The sequence below is a fragment of the Hyla sarda genome, chromosome 1 (assembly GCF_029499605.1).
Source record: "Hyla sarda isolate aHylSar1 chromosome 1, aHylSar1.hap1, whole genome shotgun sequence".
In the NCBI taxonomy this organism is placed as follows: Eukaryota; Metazoa; Chordata; class Amphibia; order Anura; family Hylidae; genus Hyla; species Hyla sarda.
The window spans coordinates 527,962,381-527,987,768 of NC_079189.1; the positions used below are offsets into that span (position 1 = coordinate 527,962,381).

The following is a 25,388-nucleotide window of genomic DNA, read 5'->3' on the forward strand; positions in this document are numbered from 1 at the left end:
CTACCCCAACACTTCAGTAACATGTGGGAGATATTGCCGGAATTTCAGCCATCAGATTAATATTGGACCCCCACGTGCTAAATTGTAAAAGAATCCTCTTCACAGTATGCCATCCTGTCCAGTGCCCTGCACTCTTATTAGGCAGATTTAATGGGCCAAAATGTACTTATCTGCCAACAAATTCTACGTTTCTTGTAGCCTGTTCTTCACCAACAATCTGAGGACCACGGATGCTGTTACTTAGAAGCTTGGTCTATTTCTTGGTTACAGTTGTTTAGACATGTCAAGACAAATGAAGAGGTTTAGTAAAATAAGCAGAATCCACAGGAATGATTTTAATATGTAAAAAAAATAGAACAAAAATTTCTTAACAGGCTAAACATTAGACTTTTACAAGGGTTGTGTCCTAGGAGACCTGCATGAAATTTTACCTGTTAGCGGGGGAACACAATCAGTAAGCAAAACAGACTGGTCCTGGTGGAGATAGTCTTTGAAAGAAAACTGACAGATGGATTAACCCCACTAACCTGAATAATAAGTGGGATAAGTGGGGTGGTGCGAACAGGACCCAGGGGACAGTGTCAGAGGTGCAGATAGTCTTCAGACCCGCCTCCAGTGCAGTTAAGAGTTCATTAGCATATTGCAAGATTGCGCTATATCTTTGGAAAAGCTGAACAAATTGGAGTAAGGAATACAATGTTTTACTTCGGATCATCCACACTAACCACCTGTATATTCAGTTTAGTGAAGTTCATTCGTTTGTCAGTTTCCCTTTAAAATGGTTTAAAAGGAAAAAAATAAAAAATAAACTTTATTCAGCACTAGTGATGTCCTGATACTGCTGATACAAGTACTTGCACTCGTGCAAATGTTCCCCATACTCACAGATATGCTCGGAGGCCTTTTAATCATCCTCTCCATTATCCAGAGCGGTGCAGGACATGTCACACAATGAAATTATGTCATCAAGCAGTCTGCAGCAGTAGGTCCTGCACCACAAAAAAGAGCAGAGGATGCAGATGCTTCAGCACAGGAGGTTCCCTATCTACCTGACTACTGTAGGCTTCTACCTAAAAGGGGGACTCCCTACCTACCTATCTTCTGGAGGGGTTCTACCTAATAGGGTGGATTCTCTACCTACTGGGGGCTTCTACCTAATTTGGAATTCCCTACCTTCCTATCTTATAGGGCTTCTACCTAATAGGGGGGGGGAATTCCCTCCCTGTCTACTTATCTCAATTATGAATGTCAGCGAGGGCCTCCCTACTCACTCCTTAATTCACCACACGTGAGGTCTACCGCCTAGACTGCTACGTTGGGGGTCACGTCAAGTGCTCATGACTTACTGCAGACAAAAGCTGTCATTTGCCATACATGCAGGAAGAGACCACCAAGGCCGGCAGGGAAGTGGCAGCGGCACTGGGACAGTGGTGCAAATAAAAGTTTATTCTCCCCCCCCCCTCCTTTTTTTGGCTAGTTCCGGTTTGTGCTTAATGAATTGAGTAATACAGTTTTTAAAAATTCCAACAACTATTTTTGCACTTATGGAAACTTCTGACTGTTCTAACTCTATCTTTGTAAAAGTAGTGTAAGTGTGCATAAACAACCATTTCTCCTCTGGGAGGTCAGCACATTCACAGGCTGTCTTTAGGATTGGTGGACTTCCATGATCAGACCTGTATGACAATTAATTGCCTTTTTTTTTTATTACAGTACAACCCCTTTAAGGGAATGCAGTAAAATGCATGCCATCCAGAACCTATTGAATGAAACAGGTGACAAATAATAAAGCATTTCACGTTATGTGATGGGAAGATCTCTCCATTAATTCTTTTTTCATCCAACATAGTGTCCAGTGGCATTCAATATAGATCATCCATCCATAATAGTTGTTGATTTCACAGAATTCAAGTGTTTCTTTATATGTGGCTTGTGCAAAGCAACAGTGATGGAAATAGCACAAGACAAGTTCTGTTATTTCATCGAGGACAGATCTATACACAAGACTTATCCTCATGATACCATTGAGTTTGGCTGTGTATGAATGCACCCAGGACAACAATGTAAGGAGTCATGAATGAACAAGTCGCACTCCACACAGAAGACGCAGTCACATACTGTACAGATGTAAACCTGCAGAAGAATAAAAGCAAAAACACACATTTTAGTAAAGAGACCCTATACATAGAACTCAGTGATACAAATATACAGGGAAATAAATTGTCATGCATGTAACTGGGACAGTCTTTTAGTAATCCTGCAGAAAATACAAGGTTTACTTCCAGTTCCATTTTCAACTGAGGACATGACTTTGCAAATGAGGCAGGGCAAAAGTCAAAATCACAATCCACATCAAAGTGCCACTGTATAAGTAAATAAGAATATGGACATTGATGTGGTTGGTAATTTAAATCTGCTCAGTGTTCCATTTTATTGTACTTCATAAAGACTTACTTGCTGATCATTCAGTTCTCCATCACAGCCTCGACAATACCTTAGAAAAAAGTGAAAAAGAATAATAACTGCTATGCAATATGAAGAGATCTCGGCGGGTCCAAGTGCTGGGGCCCCCTGCACGGGTCCCAGCAGTAGGCTGGAAGGGGCGTGCCGACTGACACGCCCCTCCATGAACCTCATAGAGATACATGGAGGGGGTGTGGGGATCGGATGTCCTGTGGGGATCGAATGTCAGCTTCCGGCAAACTGCCGAGGCCCCGTGCAGGAGAAGTTAGGAGTACAGTGCTCATTTATATTTAAAAGGAGATAAGTTTATAGGTAGGGGGGGAGGAGGGGGTAACACTGCTGGGACCCCAACCAATCATGGACCCCACCAGAATGGAGGTCTCTTGTTGTCCTAGGTAGTGGAGCAGCAACGTGCATGCTTAGCCTCCGCTCCATTCACTCTTTATAAGACTTCCAAACATAAGAGTGTTCACTGCTTGGCTACACTTGAAGTCTAATAGTAAATGAATGGAGCAGCGGCTAAACATGCACACTGTTGCTCCATTCATTTATGGGACAATGGACCACAGAGGTTGGACTCTCACCATTCAGATAAATATACCCCTATCATAATAGATGATTACTTTTAATACTGGAATAGCCCATTTACATGTGTACCTCTTCTTCATTAACCTGTAATACAATGCTGCCCATTCTAAGAAAATATTTCCTTTATTTTCTAAAATACTATAGCACAGAATGCATAAAGTAAAGAAACAGAGACAGTAAAAGGAGCTCTGCAATACAGCGTGCAGTGTATGACTGCAAAATCATGGGATGAAGTAAATGATTATCTGGAAATTAGAAGTGATATTACAATCTCTGAAAATATGAATGTGTGTGTGAGTGTATGTACAATAGGTGATTCAAGACTTCACAAGTTTAACTAAAACATGTATGCAAAAGATAACATATGATGCATGGTGGCTGCAATCTCATATGCAAAAAGTGCTAATACAATTCATAACCATCATTACTCAGTCATAGCTTTACTGGGACAGTATCACAGTGTGAGGAGCAATGCATATGAACACAGTTCTCTGATACAAGCTTATCAGTGATATCATAATCGAAAAATTTTGAATAAAGCTACGATTGAGTCGACATGAAGAATCGTGATTAGTAGCATTAATTGCATATTGTATAAATGAAGCATTGTATAGTTTGTTTGGATAAGAATTAGAAAGCTGGTGGGCTTTAGTAACAAACTGGCTGGAGGTCATGGTGCACTACTGCTGCCATCAGCTGTGCTTTATCCGTCACTATGGACACAGTGGGGGGAGATTCATCAAGTTGCACAGTTGCCCATAGCAACCAATCAGACTACTTCTATCATTTTCCAGAGGCCCTTCCAATACTGAAAGAAGCAATCTGATTGGTTGCTATGGGGAAATCGGCAACTTTTCCTCTGCACAGGTTTTGATTAATCTCCCCCAGTCTGTTCTGACAAACATGCTGGGGGCGGGATTTATCTAAACCTGTGCAGAGGAAAAGTTGTCGAGTTGCCCGTAGCAACCAATCAGATGGCTTCTTTCATTTTTGAAAAAGCCTCTGAAAAACAATAGAAGCAATCAGATTGGTTGCTATGGGCAACTCAGAAACTTTTATGTGGTACATATACTACTACATCAAATACATATAAGAATGATTTCGGAGATTAAGAAAACAAATTACCTCTCCCCTTCATATTCTGCTAGGGTAACTTCTTTAAAAGCATCCAAAGGAAACAAGTGATGATATGAACGAGCCAGGTGAGGAGCAGACACTAATGTAAGGCCTACAAAAGAAACAATGCATAGGTAACTGGCCAAAACATCCATGACACAACAATCAGATATTTTGGATTTTCAGTGTGAATGCTGCAGTACATTCAGTTCCGAAAGCTGTGTGCGCGCTGCGGGGGTTGGCCACGCCCCATTGTGACATCAGGTCACACCCCCTCAATACAAGTCTATGGGAGGGGGGGCGTGATGGCTGCCACGTCCCCTCCCATAGACTTGTATTGATGGGGCGTGGCCTAACAGGACGAGGGGCGTGACCGACCTACGCAGCGCACACAGCGTTCAGAACTAAATGTTCCAAATGCAGCTGGAAGGCTGGCCAGTGGAGTACCCCTTTATAGTGTCCATCACATGACCAGCACAGGGTTTTACCCACTTGAAGTAAATAATGAAGGTTCCTACTGAAAGACTGCAAGTAGAGATCATGAAAACTGGAAGAATCGGATTTGTTTAGAAAAATTGTTTATCATTGTGAATAATTTTAAAAAGTTAATTCACATCTTATAAAGGGATAGCATATGGTTAGCCATCACTGTATGATCAGTAGGAGTCCAAACTCTAGTCCTAAGAATGAAGGGTATTTTAGGATTCTATGCTGGTAGAGTGATGGTACCCCTTCAGTGTTTAGCCCAGCAGCCCTAATCAACTGAATGGGGCCATTCACAGATGGGGGGCTGCAAGTGCTCCTGTATAAGGAAAAACTCACAAGGATGCAGCACTACAACAGTGTTTCCCAACCAGGGTGCCTCCAGCTGTTGCAAAACTACAACTCCCAGCATGCCCGGACAGCCAACGGCTGTCCGGGCAAGCTGGGAGTTGTAGTTTTGCAACAGCTGGAGGTACCCTGGTTGGGAAACACTGCACTCCAAGAAGTGCTATGTCTCCTTCACTCTCACAGTGGCAAGACCCCACTCATTATAATGTAACGGCATATCCTAGTGGTATGGTATCACTTTATGAGACCTGAATACCCCCTTTTACAAACCTCTAACTCTTAAATTATTGTACTAAATTGTAGGGGTAGAGGGAACTGCTCTACGCCTACATATTATTAAAGGGTACCTCTCATCAAATAAACTTTTGATATATTTTAGATTAATGAATGTTGAATAACTTTCCAATAGCATTTTAATGAAAAATATGCTTCTTTTTATTGTATTTTTCCCGATCAGTCCTGTCAGCAAGCATTTCTGACTCATGCTGGAGTCCTAAACACTCAGAGCTGCCAGCCTGCTTTGTTCACAGCCAAACAGGCTGTGAACAAAGCAGGCTGGCAGCTCTGAGTGTTCTCCTTTGTGAACAAAGCAGAATGGCAGCTCGTAGTGTTTAGGACTCCAGCATGAGTCTGAAATGCTTGCTGCCAGGACTGGTAGGGAGACCCCTAGTGGTCATTTCTTCAAAGTGGAAAATTAAATAGAAAGAAGCATATTTTTTAATAACATGCAATTGTGAAGTTATTCTGCATACATTAATCTATAATATATCAAAAGTTTTTTTGATGAGAGGTACCCTAGCTCCAAGGAAGTGATGCCGTGTTTGAACTGGTAATTCTCTTCGCTGAAAAAGAAAAATGAATCAAATAAAGGTATACTTACGGCAAACTTTGCATTCCACAGGAAGTTCAGAGTATTTGGCTTTGCACTGAGGGCAGAAATAGCCACCAAGGGTGAGGCCTGGTTCACTGTTACTATCCAGGTGCCTAGACCAAAGCATTTTAAAATATATTCATCTATAAATATGCATCATTTACTATAAAGAACCAGAGAAGATCACAGCACAGTCTTGGCGGCTGAATATGGGGTTGGTAGTTGTATATATTGAGCCCAGCATTTTGTTACCTACAAAAAGATGCTTTGCTGAGTATCTGACGTCCTGTTATAGCATGTTTCAAGCAAAGTGTCAGGTAAATTTTACACAATTTCTAAAAAAATACACTGTGGGTGCATCAACAAATAAGTATATTAATGGCCCATACAAAAAATATGGAGAAAAACTGTTCCATGTTAACCCCCCCCCCTCCCCCCCAAAGGACGAGGGGGCACTCCCTCCGTCTGGAGAAGAAAAATTTTTGTCCCAAGGGGCGACACGCCTTCTTTACCGTGAGATCTGTGAACTTATGGAACAGTCTACCTCAGGAACTGGTCACAGCAGGAACAATTAACAGCTTTAAAACAGGATTAGATACATTCCTGGAACAAAATAACATTAATGCTTATAAAGAAATATAAAATCCCATCCCTTCCCCAATATCGCGCCACACCCCTACCCTTCAATTCCATGGTTGAACTTGATGGACATATGTCTTTTTTTGACCGTACTAACTATGTAACTATGTAACAACAGAGAGAAATTCTGAGTAAATTAATTTATTCTTACTTTTTCTTTTTTAAAAGGGGTATACCGGTGGAAAACATATATATATTTTTTAAATCAACTGGTACCAGAACGTTAAACAGATTTGTAAATTACTTCTATTAAAAAATCTTCACCTTTCCAGTACTTTTAACCCCTTCAGGACGGAGCCCATTTTGGCCTTAAGGACCGGAGCGTTTTTTGCACATCTGACCACTGTCACTTTAAACATTAATAACTCTGGAATGCTTTTAGTTATCATTCTGATTCCAAGATTGTTTTTTCGTGACATATTCTACTTTAACATAGTGGTAAATTTTTGTCGATACTTGCATCCTTTCTTGGTGAAAAACCCGTAAATTTTATGAAAAATTTGAAAATTTTGCATTTTTCTAACTTTGAAGCTCTCTGCTTGTAAGGAAAATGGATATTACGAATACATTTTTTTTTGGTTCACATATACAATATGTCTACTTTATGTTTGCATCATAAAATTGACGTGTTTTTACTTTTGGAAGGCACCAGAGGGCTTCAACGGTCAGCAGCAATTTTCCGATTTTTCACAAAATTTTCAAACTCAGTATTTTTCAGGGACCAGTTCAGGTTTGAAGTGGATTTGAAGGGTCTTCATATTAGAAATACCCCATAAATGACCCCATTATAAAAACTACACCCCCAAAAGTATTCAAAATGACATTCAGTCAGCGTTTTAACCCTTTAGGTGTTTCACAGGAATAGAAGCAAAGTGAAGGAGAAAATTCACAATCTTCATTTTTTACACTCACATGTTCTTGCAGACCCAATTTTTGAATTTTTACAAGGGGTAAAAGGACAAAATGTTTACTTGTATTTGTAGCCCAATTTCTCTCGACTAAGCACATACCTCATATGTCTATGTAAAGTGTTCGGCGGGCGCAGTAGAGGGCTCAGAAGGGAAGGAGCGACAAGGGGATTTTGGAGAGTACGTTTTTCTGAAATGGTTTTTGGGGGGCATGTTACCTTTAGGAAGCCCTTATGGTGCCAGAACAGCAAAAAAAAAACACATGGCATACCATTTTGGAAACTAGACCCCTCGGGGAATGTAACATGGGATAAAGTGAACCTTAATACCCCACAGGTGTTTCACGACTTTTGCAAATGTAAAAAAAAAAAAAAAAAATTTACCTAAAATGCTTGTTTTCCCCAAAAAATTTTATTTTTAAAAAGGGTAATAGCAGAAAATACCCCTAAAAATTTGAAGCCCAATTTCTCCCGATTCAGAAAACACCCCATATGGGGGTGAAAAGTGCTCTGCTAGCGCACTACAGGTCTCGGAAGAGAAGGAGTCACATTTGGCTTTTTGAACGCAAATTTTTCTCTGGGGGCATGCCGCATTTAGGAAGCCCCTATGGTGCCAGGACAGCAAAAAAAAACCCACATGGCATACCATTTTGGAAACTAGACCCCTCGGGGAACGTAACAAGGGGTTAAGTGAACCTTTATACCCCACAGGTGTTTCACGACTTTTGCATATGTAAAAAAAAAAAAATTACCTAAATTTTACCTAAAATGCTTGTTTTCCCAAAAATTTTACATTTTTAAAAAGGGTAAAAGCAGAAAATACCCCCCAAAATTTGTAACACAATTTCTCCCGAGTACGGCGATACCCCATATGTGACCTTAAACTGTTGCCTTGAAATACGACAGGGCTCCAAAGTGAGAGCGCCATGCGCATTTGAGGCCTAAATTAGGGATTGCATAGGGGTGGACATAGGGGTATTCTACACCAGTGATTCCCAAACAGGGTGCCTCCAGCTGTTGCAAAACTCCCAGCATGCCTGGACAGTCAACGGCTGTCCGACAATACTGGGAGTTGTTTTGCAACAGCTGGAGGCTCCGTTCTGGAAACAGTGGCGTACCAGACGTTTTTCATTTTTATTGGGGAGGGGAGGGGGGCTGTGTAGGGGTATGTGTATACGTAGTGTTTTTTACTTTTTATTTTATTTTTTGTGTTAGTGTAGTGTAGTGTTTTTAGGGTACAGTCACACGGACGGGGGTTCACAGTAGTTTCTCGCTGGCAATTTGAGCTGCAGCAGAAAGTTTGCGGCAGCTCAAACTTGCAGCCAGATACTTACTGTAATCCTCCGCCCATGTGAGTGTACTCTGTACGTTCACATTGGGGGGGGGACATCCAGCTGTTGCATAACTACAACTCCCAGCATGCCCGTTGGCTGTCTGTGACTGCTGAGAGTTGCAGTTTTGCAACAGCTGTAGGCACACTGGTTATGTATCACTGAGTTTGTGACCTAACTCAGTGTTTCACAACCAGTGTGCCTCCAGCTGTTGCAAAACTACAACTCCCAGCATGTACGGTGCATGGTGTACGGTGACTGCTGAGAGTTGTAGTTTGCAACAGCTGGAGGCACACCGGTCGTGAAACACTGAGTTAGGTAAAAAAAAACTCTAAGTTTCACAACCAGTGTGCCTTCAGCTGTTGCAAAACTACAACTCTCAGCAGTCACCGACAGCCAACGGGCATGCTGGGAGTTGTAGTTATGCAACCAGCAGATGCACCACTACAACTCCCAGCATGCACTTTAGCTGTTTGTGCAAGCTGGGAGTTGTAGTTATACAACAGCTGAAGGTACACTTTTCCATAGAAAGAATGTGCCTCCAGCTGTTGCAAAACCATAAGTCCCAGCATGCCCATAAGGGAATGCTGGGAGTTGTGGTGGTCTGCCTCCTGCTGTTGCATAACTACAGCTCCCAGCATGCCCTTTTTGCATGCTGGGAGCTGTTGCTAAGCAACAGCAGGAGGCTGTCACTCACCTCCAACGATCCTCGCCGCACAGGTCAGTCCCTCGTCGTCTCCGCCGCCGCAGCTGCTCCTGGGGCCCCGATCCCAACAGGGGCGCCGGGGATCGGGGTCCCCAGCACCCGGGGTGCACGTCCCGCACCCGCTCACGTCCTCCGGAAGAGGGGCGGAGCGGGTGCGGGAGTGACACCCGCAGCAGGCGCCCTGATTGGTCGGCCGGTAATCCGGCCGACGAATCAGGGTGATCGTGAGGTGGCACCAGTGCCACCTCACCCCTGCAGGCTCTGGCTGTTCGGGGCCGTCAGAGACGGCCCCGAACAGCCAGTAATTCCGGGTCACCGGGTCACTGGAGACCCGATTGACCCGGAATCGCCGCAGATCGCTGGACTGAATTGTCCAGCGATCTGCGGTGATCGCCGACATGGGGGGGCATAATGACCCCCCTGGGCGATATGCCGGGATGCCTGCTGAACGATTTCAGCAGGCATCCGGCTCCGGTCCCCAACCGGCTAGCGGTGGGGGCCGGAATTCCCACGGGCGTATGGATACGCCCTCGGTCCTTAAGGACTCGGGATGCAGGGCGTATCCATAAGCCCTATGTCCTGAAGAGGTTAAGCAGATGTATGCTACAGAGGAAAATATTTATTTTTTTCATTTCTTTTTTGTCTTGTCCACAGTGCTCTCTGCTGACACCTGATGCCCGTATCAGGAACTGTCCAGAGCAGGAGAAAATCCTCACAGCAAACCTATGCTGCTTTGGACAGTTCCTGATACGGACAGAGGTGTCAGTAGAGAGCACTGTGGACAAGACAAAAAAAATTCAAAAAGAAAATAATTTCCTCTGTAGCATACAACTGCTAAAAAGTACTGGAAGGGTAAAGATTTTTTAATAGAAGTAATTTACAAATCTGTTTAACTTTCTGGCACCAGTTGACTTGTTTTCCACTGGAGTACCCCTTTAAGTAGGGTGAGGATATATACTTACGCCATGCTAAATGAAGGCTTTGCATCTTGATCAGAGAGAGAACACACTGTATGCTGAGGGAAGCCTGGTATAAAAGAAAATAATTCTATTAGATCCATGTTTAGGTACGTACTCAGAACACTGTGTTCAGTACAGTGGTGATTGTAGGACAGACATTGATAGTATACTGATAAGAATAATCTCTGTGACCTCCGCTGATGGCTAGAAAGAGGTAACAGTGTGGCTAGGAATGCACAATGCCACTTTGCCTCATAGCCCATTTTCACCTTAAGGACCAGGCCAATTTTATTTTTGCGTTTTCGTTTTTTTCTCCTCGCCTTCTAAAATCCATAACTCTTTTATATTTCCATCTACAGACCCATATAAGGGCTTGTTTTTTGCATGACCATTTGTACTTTGCAATGAAACCTCTCATTTTACCATAAAATGTACGGCCATTACATTTTACATCGCGGATGTCGGCCATTACTGGCTGGTCCCCGGCTGCTGATAGCAGCCAGAACCTGCCGTGTATGACACGAGCATCGCTCTGATGCTCGCGGCCATACACAGGACGCAAATGTACATCCTGGTGCGCGAAGTACCGCCAAACCAGGATGTACATTTACGTCCATGGTCATTAAGGGGTACTTCCCTGGAATTTTTTATTTATTATTATTATTTTTAATTTTATCAACTAGTGCCAGAAAGTTAAACAGATTTGTAAATGACTGCTATTTAAAAATCTTAATCCTTCCAGTACTTATCAGATGCTATATGCTCCAGAGGAAGCTCTTTTCTTTTTGAATTTCCTTTCTGCCTGACCACAGTGCTCTCTACTGACACTTCTGTCCATTTTAGGAACTGTCCAGAGCAAGATAGGTTTGCTATGGGGATTTGTTCCTACTCTGGACAGTTCCTAAAATGGACAGAGGTGTCAGCAAAGAGCACTGTGGTCAGACAGAAACGAAATTCCAAAAGAAAAGAACTTCAAATTCAGGAACATACAGCAGCTGATAAGTACTGGAAGGATTAAGATTTTTAAATAGAAGTAATTTAGAAATCTGTTTAACTTTCTGGCACCAGTTGATTTAAAAAATGCTTTCCAGTGGAGAACCCCTTTAAAGTCCAGCGTTAGTCTACCACCTGTTCTGCAAAGATCGGTATGGAGAGAGAAGCAGCTTTTGCTGGGGGGGGGGGGGACAGTTACCGTTGTACGTGCAAGTTCCGTGCACGGGCCCTGTTCATCAGAAAAGGGATTTTGCTAAGAATTTGTGCACAGAACTATGCCATTAATATTTAGGCAACGTGAAATTTCTATATATACTGTTACAATTTCTTTTTAGGATAATAAACCATATCTATACATTATACAGATTTAGACAGAATTAGACAGATTTCCTAATTGGTCTGGTAAGGTTATGAGGCTACCACTAGGGGGCAATCTGTAACTAGTTTTATACATACCAGTATGACTCCCCCCTAGTGCAGCGTTTCCCAACAAGGGTGCCTCAAGCAGTTGCAAAACTACAACTCTCAGCATGCCCGGACAGCCAAAGGCTGTCCGGGCATGATGAGAGTTGTAGTTTTGCAACAGCTGGAGGCACCCGGGTTGGGGACAAACTACCTCAGCGTTAATAGCTGATAGTCCAGACAAGTATGCATGTAAATGAAGAAGAAACTATAACTTATAAAATAGAAAGCTGTAATATAAAGCTCACTCCCTCTTGAGAGCTGACAACTACACAGTGAAAATGGAAGCAAGAATGACTTCTTATATACACTGATTTAGTTCATTCAATGCTTGCAGGCCAATAATATATAGTATATTGCTTAGTAAGGAGAAGTATTAGTAGACACATACCCATGCGTATAAGGGAGCACTCAGAGCCGTTACTTGCTGGAGGACTGACATGGTGCATCAGAAGCTCTTTATAGTGACTCTCATCCAAAATGACATTATAAGCTCCTGTTACATAAACCATAAAAGTTATTGTACACCTGCAGTTTCACCAATTATAATCCAGGGTGCAAATATTTGAACAGAATTAGGATAATATTACAAGTTACAGATACATAGAATGTGTCGGCCATTTGGCCCATCTAGTCTGCTCAATATGACTAGTCCCTGGCCCTATGGTTTATGAAGGATAGCCTTATGCCTTTCCCATGCATGTTCATAAACTCCTTCAATGTATTTGCAGCTACCACTTCGACAGGAAGGCTATTCCAAGTCATAAGAAGGAAATGTGACTAATAAAAAGATATATATATACATACATATACACACACACACACATTATATCCACTATGGTTGAAAATTAAAAAAGTACTCGAGGGAATGGGAATTAATGGAGAAGTTTGACAAGGTCTTAAAATAAAATTGCATGTAAAATAAATAAATCTAAAAAAAATAAAAATATATATCGTATTTATCGGGGTATACCACGCACCGGCCTATAACACGCACCCTCATTTTACCAAGGATATTTGGGTAAAAAAAGTTTTTTACCCAAATATCCATGGTAAAATGAGGGTGCGTGTGTGTGCGTGTATACCCCGATACACCCCCAGGAAAGGCAGTGGGAGAGAGGCCGTCGGTGCCCGCTTCTCTCCCCCTGCCTTTCCTGAGGTCTAGAGTCCTGCTGCCGGCCCTTCTCTCCCCCTGGCTATTGGCGCCGGCAATGGGGCGCCGGCACCGATAGTCAGGGGGACAGAACGGGCAGCGGCGCCGATAGCCAGGGGAGGGAAGGGCCGGCAGCAGCGCTCTAGACCCCAGGGCAGGCAGGGGGAGAGAAGCCGGCAGCGATGGCCTCTCTCCCCCTGCCTTTCCTGGGGGTGTATCGGCGTATAACACGCACATAGACTTTAGGCTAAAAATTTTAGCCTAAAAAGTGCGTGTTATACGCCGATAAATACGATATATATATATATATATATATATATATATATATATATATACACACACACACACACACAGACATGGCCGTAAATGTTGGCACCCCTGACATTTTTCAAGAAAATGAAGTATTTCTCACAGAAAAGGATTGCAGTAACACATGTTTTTCTATACAAATGTTTATTCCCTTTGTGTGTATTGGAACTAAACTAAAAAAAGGAAGGAAAAAAAGCAAACTGGACATAATGTCACATCAAACTCCAAAAATGGGCTGGACAAAATTATTGGCACCCTTTCAAAATTGTGGAAAAATAAGATTGTTTCAAGCATGTGATGCTCCATTAAACTCACCTGGGGCAAGTAACAGGTGTGGGCAATATAAAAATCACACCTGAAAGCAGATAAAAAGGAGAGAAGTTCACTTAGTCTTTGAATTGTGTGTCTGTGCCACACTAAGCATGGACAACAGAAAGAGGAGAAGAGAACTGTCTGAGGACTTGAGAACCAAAATTGTGGAAGAATATCATCAATCTCAAGGTTACAAGTCCATCTCCAGAGATCTAGATTTGCCTTTGTCCACAGTGCGCAACATTATCAAGAAGTTTGCAACCCATGACACTGTAGCTAATCTCCCTGGGGGTGGACGGAAGAGAAAAATTGATGAAAGGTGTCAACGCAGGATGGTGGATAAGCAGCCCCAAACAAGTTCCAAAGATACACACGCCCCCTGACGAAGCAACAGGGCGAAAACGTGCGTTTGGGGCTGAGGTGAGGTATCTCATTACAGGGTGCACAGTCTGTTATTTACTATTGTATTGCAACTTTGCCTGTATTTTGTGACCTACTAGTGCTTCTACATTCTGCATTTCTACTAACCTTATAGCCATTCCTGCTGATATGCACTATGTCCTACTAATGATTATATCTGTGCCCCATATCCATGGATAGCATCTCTTTGAGTATACCCCTAATTTTTTCTGTTCTGATATTTGCTTGCCTTTTAATACTGTATGTCTATTTTATATATATATATATATATATATATATATATATATATATATATATATATATATATATATTCAATAAAGATTGCATATGTACTTTCTATTTCATGATTACCTTGTGGCCTATTTATTTGGTGGTGATTATTGTGGTGGCCAAGGGTAACTAACTCTAGAGCCTGATTGTGTTTGGTGATTATTTAAGTTCCAAAGATATTAAAGCTGTCCTGCAGGCTCAAGGAGCATCAGTGTCAGCGCAAATTTTCCGTTGACATTTAAATGAAAATGAAACACTATGGCAGGAGACCCAGGAGGACCCCACTCCTGACACAGAGACATAAAAAAGCAAGACTACATTTTGCCAAAATGAACTTGAGTAAGCCAAAATCCTTCTGGGAAAACGTCTGGTGGACAGATGAGACAAAGATAGAGCTTTTTGGTAAAGCACATCATTCTACTGTTTACTGAAAATGGAATGAGGCCTACAAAGAAAAGAACACAGTACCTACAGTGAAATATGGTGGAGGTTCAATGATGTTTTGGGGTTGTTTTGCTGCCTCTGGCACTGGGGGCCTTGAATCTGTGCAAGGATGAGGATTACCAACGGATTTTGGGTCTCACTGTACAGCCCAGTGTCAGAAAGCTGGGTTTGTGTCTGATATCTTGGGTCTTCCAACAGGACAATAACCCCAAACATAGGTCAAAAAGCACCCAGAAATGGATGGCAACAAAGTGCTGGAGAGTTCTGTAGTGGCCAGCAATGAGTCCAGATCTAAATACCATTGAATACCTGTGGAGAGATCTTAAAATTGCTGTTGGGAAAAAGGCGCCTTCCAATAAGAGAGACCTGGAGCAGTTTACAAAGGAAGAGTGGTCCAACATTCCGGCTGAGAGGTGTAAGAAGCTTATTGATGTTTATAGGAAGCGACTGATTTCAGTTACTTTTTTCCAAAGGGTGTGCAACCAAATATTATGTTAAAGGGGTATTCCAGGAAAAAACTTTTTTATATATATCAACTGGCTCCAGAAAGTTAAAGAGATTTGTAAATTACTTCTATTAAAAAATTGTATTCCCTTCAGTACTTATGAGCTTCTGAAGTTAAGATTGTTCTTTTCTGTCTAAGTGCTCTCTGATGACACCTGTCTCGGGAAACGCCCAGTTTAGAAGAGATTTGCTATGGGGATTTGCTTTTAAACTGGGCGTTTCCCGAGACAGGTGTCATCAGAGAGGACTTAGACAGAAAAGAACAACCTTAACTTCAGAAGCTCATAAGTACTGAAAGGAGTAAGATTTTTTAACCCCTTAAGGACACATGACGTACTGGAACGTCATGTGTCCACTCCCGATCTATAACGCGGGGCCACGGCGTGGCCCCGCGTCATAGCGGGTCGGGCCCGGCCTCTAACAACGGCCGGGACCCGTGGCTAATAGCGCGCGGCATTGATCGCTGTGCCGCGCGCTATTAACCCTTTAGACGCGGCGTTCAAAGTTGAACGCCGCGTCTAAAGTGAAACCGAAAGCATCCCGGCTAGCTCAGTGGGCTGTTCGGGATAGCCGCGGTGAAATCGCGGCATCCCGAACAGCTGACAGGACAGCGGGAGGGCCCCTACCTGCCTCCTCGCTGTCCGATCGCCGAATGACTGCTCAGTGCCTGAGATCCAGGCATGAGCAGTCATCCGGCAGAATCGTTGATCACTGGTTTCTTATGAGAAACCAGTGATCAACATAGAAGATCAGTGTGTGCAGTGTTATAGGTCCCTATGGGACCTATAACACTGCAAAAAAAAAGTGAAAAAAAAAAGTGAATAAAGATCATTTAACTCCTCCCCTATTAAAAGTTTGAATCACCCCCCTTTTCCAATAAAAAAAAAAACACAGTGTAAATAAAAATAAAAATAAACATATGTGGTATCACCGCGTGCGGAAATGTCCGAATTATAAAAATATATCATTAATTAAACCGCTCGGTCAATGGCGTGCGCGCAAAAAAATTCCAAAGTCCAAAATAGTGCATTTTTGGTCACTTTTTATATCATTTAAAAATGAATAAAAAGTGATCAATAAGTCCTATCAATGCAAAAATGGTACCGTTAAAAACTTCAGATCACGGCGCAAAAAATGAGCCCTCATACCGCCCCATACACGGAAAAATAAAAAAGTTATAGGGGTCAGAAGATGACAATTTTAAACGTATTAATTTTCCTGCATGTAGTTATGATTTTTTCCAGAAGTCCGACAAAATCAAACCTATATAAGTAGGGTATCATTTTAATCGTATGGACCTACAGAATACATATCAGGTGTCATTTTTACCGAAAAATGTACTACGTAGAAACGGAAGCCCCCAAAAGTTACAAAACAGCGTTTTTTTTTTAAATTTTGTCGCACAATGATTTTTTTTCCCGCTTCACCATAGATTTTTGGGCAAAATGACTGACGTCATTACAAAGTAGAATTGGTGGCGCAAAAAATAAGCCATCATATGGATTTTTAGGTGTAAATTTGAAAGAGTTATGATTTTTTAAAGGCAAGGAGCAAAAAACGAAAATGCAAAAACGGAAAAACCTCCGGTCCTTAAGGGGTTAATAGAAGTAATTTACAAATCTGTTTAACTTTCTGGAGCCAGTTGATATATATATAAAAAAAAAGTTTTTTTCCTGGAATACCCCTTTAACCCCTTAAGGACCCAGACATTTTACACCTCAGGACCCGGCCATTTTTTGCAATTCTGACCACTGTCACTTTAAACATTAATAACTCTGGAATGCTTTTAGTTATCATTCTGATTCCGAGATTGTTTTTTCGTGACATATTCTACTTTAACATAGTGGTAAAATTTTGTGGTAACTTGCATCCTTTCTTGGTGAAAAATCCCAACATTTTATGAAAAATTTGAAAATTTTGCATTTTTTTAACTTTGAAGCTCTCTGCTTGTAAGGAAAATGGATATTCCAAATAAATTTTTTTTTTATTCACATATACAATATGTCTATTTTATGTTTGCATCATAAAATTTACGTGTTTTTACTTTTGGAAGTCACCAGAGGGCTTCAAAGTTCAGCAGCAATTTTCCAATTTTTCACAAAATTTCCAAACTCACAATTTTTCATGGACCAGTTCAGGTTTGAAGTGGATTTGAAGGGTCTTCATATTAGAAATTCCCCACAAATTACCCCATTATAAAAACTGCACCCCCCAGAGTATTCAAAATGACATTCAGTCCGCGTTTTAACCCTTTAGGTGTTTCACAGGAATAACAGCAAAGTGAAGGAGAAAATTCACAATCTCCATTTTTTACACTCGCATGTTCTTGTAGACCCAATTTTTGAATTTTTACAAGGGGAAAAAGGAGAAAATGTATACTTATATTTGTAGCCCAATTTCTCTCGAGTAAGCACATACCTCATATGTCTATGTAAAGTGTTCGGCGGGCGCAGTAGAGGGCTCAGAAGCGAAGGAGCGACAAGGGGATTTCGGAGAGTACGTTTTTTTGAAATGGTTTTGGGAGGCATGTTGCATTTAGGAAGCCCCTATGGTGCCAGAACAGCAAAAATCCCCCACATGGCATACCATTTTGGAAACTAGACCCCTTGAGGTACGTAACAAGGAATAAAGTGAGCCTTAATACCCCACAGGGGTTTCACGACTTTTGCATATGTAAAAAAATAAAAATAAAATTTCACTAAAATGTGTGTTTCCCCCCAAATTTCACATTTTTGCAAGGGTTAATAGCAGAAAATACCCCCCAAACATTGTAACCCCATCTCTTCTGAGTATGGAGGTATCCCATAAGTTGACCTGAGGTGTACTATGAGTGAACTACAATGCTCAGAAGAGAAGGAGTCATATTTGGCTTTTTGAGAGCAAATTTTGCTCGGGGGCATGTCGCATTTAGGAAGCCCCTATGGTGCCAGGACAGCAAAAAAAAAAACACATGGCATACCATTTTGGAAACTAGACCCCTTGTGGAACGTAACAAGAAATAAAGTGAGCCTTAATACCCCACAGGGGTTTCACGACTTTTGCATACGTAAAAAAAAAATAATAAAAAAAATAACTAAAATGTGTGTTTCCCCCCAAATTTCACATTTTTACAAGGGTTAATAGCAGAAAATACCCCCCAAAATTTGTAACCACATCTCTTCTGAGTATGGAGGTACCCCATAAGTTGACCTGAAGTGCACTACGGGCGAACTACAATGCTCAGAAGAGAAGGAGTCATATTTGGCTTTTTGAGAGCAAATTTTGTTCGGGGGGCATGTCGCATTTAGGAAGCCCATATGGTGCCAGGACAGCAAAATAACCCCCACATGGCATACCATTTTGGAAACTAGACCCCTTGAGGAACGTAACAAGGCATAAAATGAGCATTTACCCCCCACTGGTGTCTGTCAAATCTTTGGAACAGTGGGCTGTACAACATTTTTAATTTGCACAGCCCACTGTTCCAAAGATCTGTCAGACACCAGTGGGGTGTAAATTCTCACTGCACCCCTCATTACATTCCGTGAGTGGTCTAGTTTCCGAAATGGGGTCACATGTGGGGTTTTTTTTTTTTTTGCGTTTGTCAAAACCGCTGTAACAATCAGCCACCCCTGTGCAAATCACCTCAAATGTACATGGTGCACTCTCCCTTCTGGGCCTTGTTGTGCGCCCCCAGAGCACTTTGTGCCCACAAATGGGGTATCTCCGTAGTCGGGAGAAATTGTGTTACAAATTTTGTGGGGCTTTTTTCCCCTTTACCTCTTGTCAAAATGAAAAGTATAGGGCAACACCAGCATGTTAGTGTAAAAAGTTTATTTTTTTTACACTAACATGCTGGTGTAGACCCCAACTTCACCTTTTCATAAGGGGTGAAAGGAGAAAAAGACCCCCAAGATTTGTAAGGCAATTTCTCCCGAGTACGGCGATACCCCATATGTGGCCCTAAACTGTTGCCCTGAAATACGACAGGGCTCCAAAGTGAGAGCGCCATGTGCATTTGAGGCCTGAATTAGGGATTTGCATAGGGGTGGACATAGGGGTATTCTACGCCAGTGATTCCCAAACAGGGTGCCTCCAGCTGTTGTAAAACTCCCAGCATGCCTGGACAGTCAACGGCTGTCTGGCAATACTGGGAGTTGTTGTTTTGCAACAGCTGGAGGCTCCATTTTGGAAAGAGTGGCGTACCAGACGTTTTTCATTTTTATTGGGGAGGGAGGGGGGCTGTGTAGGGGTATGTGTATATGTAGTGTTTTTTACTTTTTATTTTATTTTTTGTTAGTGTAGTGTAGTGTTTTTAGGGTACAGTCACACGGGCGGGGGGATTACAGCGAGTTTGAGCTGCCGCGCAAAATTTGCTGCATCGCAAACTTGCAGCCCGATACTCACTGTAAGCCCCTGCCCATGTGAATGTACCCTGTACATTCACAGGGGGGGGGGACCTCCAGCTGTTGCAAAACTACAACTCCCAGCATGCCTGAGAATGTTTGGGAGTTGTGGTTTTGCAACAGCTGGAGGCACACGGGTTGGGAAACACTGAGTTAGGAAACAATGTTTCCCAACCAGTGTGCCTCCAGCTGTTGCAAAACCACAACTCCCAAACATTCTCAGGCATGCTGGGAGTAGTAGTTCGGCAACATCTTTAGAGCCAGATGTTGCCGAACTACAACTCCCAGCATGCTTGGAGTTGTAGTTTTGCAACATCTGGAGGACTACAGTTTGCAGACCACTAATACAGTGGTTCCCAATCTGTGCCCTTCCAGATGTTGCAAAACTACAACTCCCAGTATGCCAAAACTGTCCAGGCATGCTGGGAGTTGTAGTTCTGCAACATCTGAAGGGCCAGATGTTACAGAACTACAACTCCCAGCATGCCTGGACAGTAAGGGCATGCTGAGGATGTGTAGTTTTGCAACATCTGGAAGGGCACAGTGGTCTCCAAACTGTGTACCTCCAGATGTTGCAAAACTGCAACTCCCAGCATGCCCAGACGCCAAGGGCTGTCTGGGCATGCTGGGAGTTGTAGTTTACAGGGTCCTATTACAGCAATGCATGTCGCTTTACGGCGACGTGCATTGCTGTAAAGGGCCCGACCGCGGCTGAAGATCTACTCACCTGTCGCCGCCGCCGCCGCCGCCGTCTTCATCGTCTGGATCCGGGTCTTCAGGGACGAGGTAAGTACCGGGGCCGGTCCCCAGCACTCCCCCGTCCCCCGCCGCGTCCTCCGGTCTTCCTCCCGTCCTCTCCGGACTTTCAGGGGCCGGGCAGGACGGGAGGAAGTAACCGCCCCCCCTCCTGCGATTGGTCGGTTAACTAACCGACAGATCGCAGGGGATCGGAGGAGGTGGCCGGCTTGCCACCTCGCTCCGATACTCCAGCATGGTCCTGGTTGTCTGCAACAGCCGGGATCATGCGAAATTACCGGGCGGTCGGGTCCCAGAGACCCGATCAGCCCGGTATCGCCGCAGATCGCAAGGGCGATTTCCCTTGCGATTTGCGGCGATCATGGCCCCCCTCGGCGTTTGCCCTGGATGCCTGCTGAAGGATTTCAGCAGGCATCCAGTTCCGATCTCTGCCCGGCGAGCGGCAGAGACCGGAAAACGCCATGACGTATGCATACGTCATGGGTCCTTAAGACCCAGGGTGTGAAGACGTATGCATACGTCATGGGTCCTGAACAGGTTAAGGATGCCAATAATTTTGTCCAGACCATTTTTTGGAGTTTGGTGTGACATTATGTCCAATTTGCTTTTACTCCTCCCTTTTTTGGTTTCGTTCCAATACACACAAAGGGAATAAACATGTGTATAGCAAAACATGTGTTACTACAATCCTTTTCTGTGAGAAATACTTCAATTTCTAGAAAAATTTCAGGGGTGGCCAACATTTACGCCCATGACTGTGTGTGTGTGTGTGTGTGTGTGTGTGTGTATATGTATATATATATATATATATATATATATATATATATATATATATATATAATAAAAATCAAATTTTGTCTTTTGCCTCAGACGTGCCTGATCAACCCCAGTTAAAGCTAGTTCAGGTGACACATTTAAGAGGCAAGAAATCCGAAAGAAATCTGTGTCTGAAATCTATTTATTTTTTTTAACACAGATTTTGATGCAAATTTACACATTCATTTACAACGAGAACATCTGCAACGATTCCATGCACAAATGTGAAAATAAGGGACACCGAATAATTTTTTTCAGTGCTGAAAAAAAAAAGCCACAAAGCACAGATTTTTTACATTTCTCATTTAAGGCAATAAAAGATGGATTCCCATGAGGAAACACGCTGATTGGGATGTGGAAACCAGCACAGATGGCATCAAAATCTGCATGGTTTCCATCCATGTGAACATGTCCACTTATCTACTTAGTTGTCGTAGCTGATATGTAAAAAATATTTTTGACAACATATGTGGAGATTAATTCACAAGCATCTTATGACTATCTTCACTGAGGTAAGAAATACACAATAGGAATTCTCAGGATTGGTGCCTACTTAGCGGTAAACAGTGGGATATGAAGGCTACTCGGGGCAAAAGCTACATTTTCAGTTTTTGACTAATGTTTCATATTAATAAAATAAATTTACCAAATAACAGAAAAATGTACAAATATACTATTTTAGAATTAGGCAATATCTCACCTCCAGTCTCCTTAGTAAGCACAGTGCAGACTCGCACCTCTGCAGAAAGCCCGATAACAGACACCCTGATTTTGCTGGCTTTTAGGGACTGCCAGTGAAAGAAGAAAAGAAATACATGAACTAGCTGTAGTGCAGATTACTGGATCTAATATTGAATGGAATAACTCATATCACATACCTTAATAATGTCATATATATTGGATGGATCACATGTTGTCAGGCTGCTAAAAATCACCAAGATTTCACGACTTGTGTGTCCAGGCATGTGTCTGAATACAAATTTATATAAAAATTATCAAATTATTACATAGTTTTCTACAAAAATAGAAGCCAATTACAATAGCAGAATAAACAATCTATTAGAAAACAAACATCATTAAAATCAGACATAGAAGATAAGGCACCAAGGTACACATACACAAAATGGGGGTAAGGATGGTAGCTGATATATTATGGAGTACAGGATGACAATATTGATACAATGGATATACAGTGTGAACAGACGCTGATAGAAGCAGCACTCACAGGGGAAAATCCAGATAGTATCTTGCACACACTGGTAAATGATCACGATATAAAACAGAGATAGAGAAATAGGCAATACTGAGTACTAACAAAACCTCACATAGGCCACATTATAAAAGATTCCTGCCATGCATCCTGCCTGAATCCACCTCACTTCCTTACCCCAAACGTATGTTTTCGCTACTGCTTCATCAGGAGGGAGTTGTAAATGCATATCAAAAATAACCAGCAATAATCCTACAAAGTTGAAACTGCCAAGGGCTATTTCTAGTACCAGAATGCATAAAGATACATTACTCTGTTTCTGGAATCCACAAATTTCTGTTTCTGTGATCCCTCACTTACATGTACTTTTAATGAACAGCTAATTTCTTGTCTTTTTAAAATTGGCTAGTGGCAGGAAATTGCATTAAAAAACATAAATGTACTCAACACTCCCCCCAGGCAGAAGTGCTGTGATGATGTCCCCATACAATGAACAGGTGACGCCGCTGCCACCCACTGGCTTCAGAAGTCATGTGCAGTATATGCTGGAAGAAACCACTGAGGCCAGTATTTCACTGCAGCTTCACCTACATTGTACAGTACATCACTAGTGAACTTCCAGCAATTGATTCCAGGATCTGAGGAATAGTCTTTTTTTTCCACCACATTACCTACCTGCAGCTGACGTAAATGAACATCCTGGATTTGGCGGTACTTTGCGCACTAGGACGTACATTTACGTCCTGTGTATGGCCGCGAGTATCGGAGCGATGCTCGCGTCATACACGGCAAGTTCCGGCTGCTATCAGTAGCCGGGGACCTGCCGGTAATGGCCGACATCCGGTAAAGGCCAAAAATGCTGCTTTTTTATTTTATTGCCAAAAATTTTTTATAAAAAATGATCTAAAAGTTTAATATATGCAATTGTGGTAATGATAAAAAGAACAGATGACAGCGCTAAAAAATTGCCCTCATACCGCCCTATATACAGAAAAAAGTTATAGGTGGTGAAAATAGGGCGATTTTAGATTACTGATTTTGTACAAAAAGTTTTAGATTTTTTTTAAGCGGTACAAAAACATAAAAGTATCTAGCCATGGGTATCATTTTAATTGTATTGACCCACAGAATAAAGAACACATGTAATTTTTACCATAAAGTGTACAGTGTGAAAACAAAAGCCTCCAAAATGTGCAAAATTGAGATTTTTAGTAAAATTTACTCCCTAAAAAAATATATTTTTTGGGGGTTCGCCGTACATTTTATGGTAAAATGAGAGGTTTCATTACAAAGTACAATTGGTCATGCAAAAAACAAGCCCTTATATGGGTCTGTAGATGGAAATATAAAAGAGTTATGGATTTTAGAAGGTGAGGAGGAAAAAACGAACACGCAAGGTCAAAATGGGCTTGGTCCTTAAGGGGTTAATTGGGTTACAAAATGCATCCAAACAAAGACACCAGTCAATAAGGCATAAGAAGAGAAAAATAAAAAATAAATCAGAAAGACACTTGACCATTTTTGTATTGAATAGTACCTGTCCAACAAACATACCTGCCCCATCCACTTCCAGTGCAGTTATACATAGAAGTAGCATCAAAGGCAAAAGTAAGTCAATAACAAGAAAGGTTGATCTAGCTAAAGCCTGAAATGTTCAACCTTTTAACTAAGGAGAACGACTACTCCTTCCTCAGTTTGGAGACTGTCAGCGCATCTTTGTCAGCGCTATTTTCGGGGTGATATGTGGGAGATTTATCAAAACCTGTGAAGAGGAAAAGTTGCCCAGTTGCCCATAGCAGCCAATCAGATCGCTTCTTTCATTTATAAAAAAGGCCTTTGAAAAATAAAAGAAGCGATCTAATTGGTCACTATGGGCAACTGCACTGCTGTTCCTCTACACAGGTTTTGAACAGTCTCCCCCGTGTCTCTTTTTCTAGTAGCACCATTCAGCTATTTTCTTTTTTAGCTTAAAAAGTAACGGATACTGACTTTAGTGTCTGCAGCGCAAGGTTGAGAGAATTGTACAGGGAAGGCTCGCCACTGCAGGTCATGTCTACGGCTTTCTTCAGTGCTGCTATATGCTGCCTGGGGTTACCTGTGGGAATTGAAAGAAGAAAAAATGTGCAGCTTATTGAAAAGTGCAAAGAATAAGTCCAATATCAAACATAATTTCATTGTTGATGTAATGTTTGTTCCTTGGACCGCCAATATATACTTCCGAAAGAAGGCTGCAACACATCTCACTGTAAAGGAAACCGGTCCTCAGAGGGAAGCCCTAATGATGTACCTGTCCATAAAAGCAGAGTTACCAAATATGGACAGTTACATCATCAGACTTTCCCTGGGAATAACAGTGAAGGGATTTCCATGCATTTCTGCCTTAGGAAGTTTCACTATTATTGGTCACTAGCAGAGTACCCAATGTTGCCCGGTCTTTCTACCAAAACCTTGTGGGAGAGAAAAATACAACAATGACATTCTTGTCCTCATATCTCCTCCTTATATCCCATCCTCCACACTGAAAATTCTCTGCACCTGTGGCAGGATGGTTAAAAGGACAGTGAAATGACTGACGCTTCCCAAAGTATCTAAGAGATACTAGTGGGGGATTTCATACTTTATCTGGATCGGTCACTAGTATCTATATGGTTAATGATGTATCTGTTTGTTAACCTAGTTACTATGCAATTCAATACTTCATTTTTTCAGTAAACTGATGTAAACCACTTAGTAGAAGGTCACAAGTACAATCGTCTAGCCTCTGCATATTTTCTACAGTGGATTTTGCTATTCATTGAAGTCAATGGGTAGCAAAATCATAGAAAATCAGCAGCTAAATACACACGTCTGAAAATCCAACTATACATTAACCCCTTGTTGCACGGCAGGGTTATGAAGTGAGCTCAGGAGCTGAGCTCGCATCATACCTGCTATCAGCAGCCA

General features: G+C 42.0%; 1 protein-coding gene across 5 annotated transcripts in view; it reads right to left on the bottom strand.

Moving 5' to 3' along the window:
- Positions 1-315: 315 nt before the first annotated feature.
- GTF2H2 (general transcription factor IIH subunit 2) overlaps positions 316-25,388 on the bottom strand; it is a 54,239-nt gene continuing 29,166 nt past the window's right edge. For all 5 annotated transcript variants that reach the window (XM_056539623.1, XM_056539601.1, XM_056539616.1 and 2 more), the window contains exons 8-16: positions 24,435-24,540; positions 22,114-22,204; positions 21,936-22,023; positions 12,258-12,362; positions 10,415-10,478; positions 5,879-5,982; positions 4,177-4,279; positions 2,455-2,494; positions 316-2,133 (exon numbers count right to left, since the gene is read on the bottom strand). In XM_056539623.1, coding sequence (XP_056395598.1) covers positions 2,014-2,133; positions 2,455-2,494; positions 4,177-4,279; positions 5,879-5,982; positions 10,415-10,478; positions 12,258-12,362; positions 21,936-22,023; positions 22,114-22,204; positions 24,435-24,540 — 821 coding nt within the window. In that variant the 3' untranslated portion in view covers positions 316-2,013. The remainder of the gene's footprint in view (positions 2,134-2,454; positions 2,495-4,176; positions 4,280-5,878; positions 5,983-10,414; positions 10,479-12,257; positions 12,363-21,935; positions 22,024-22,113; positions 22,205-24,434; positions 24,541-25,388) is intronic.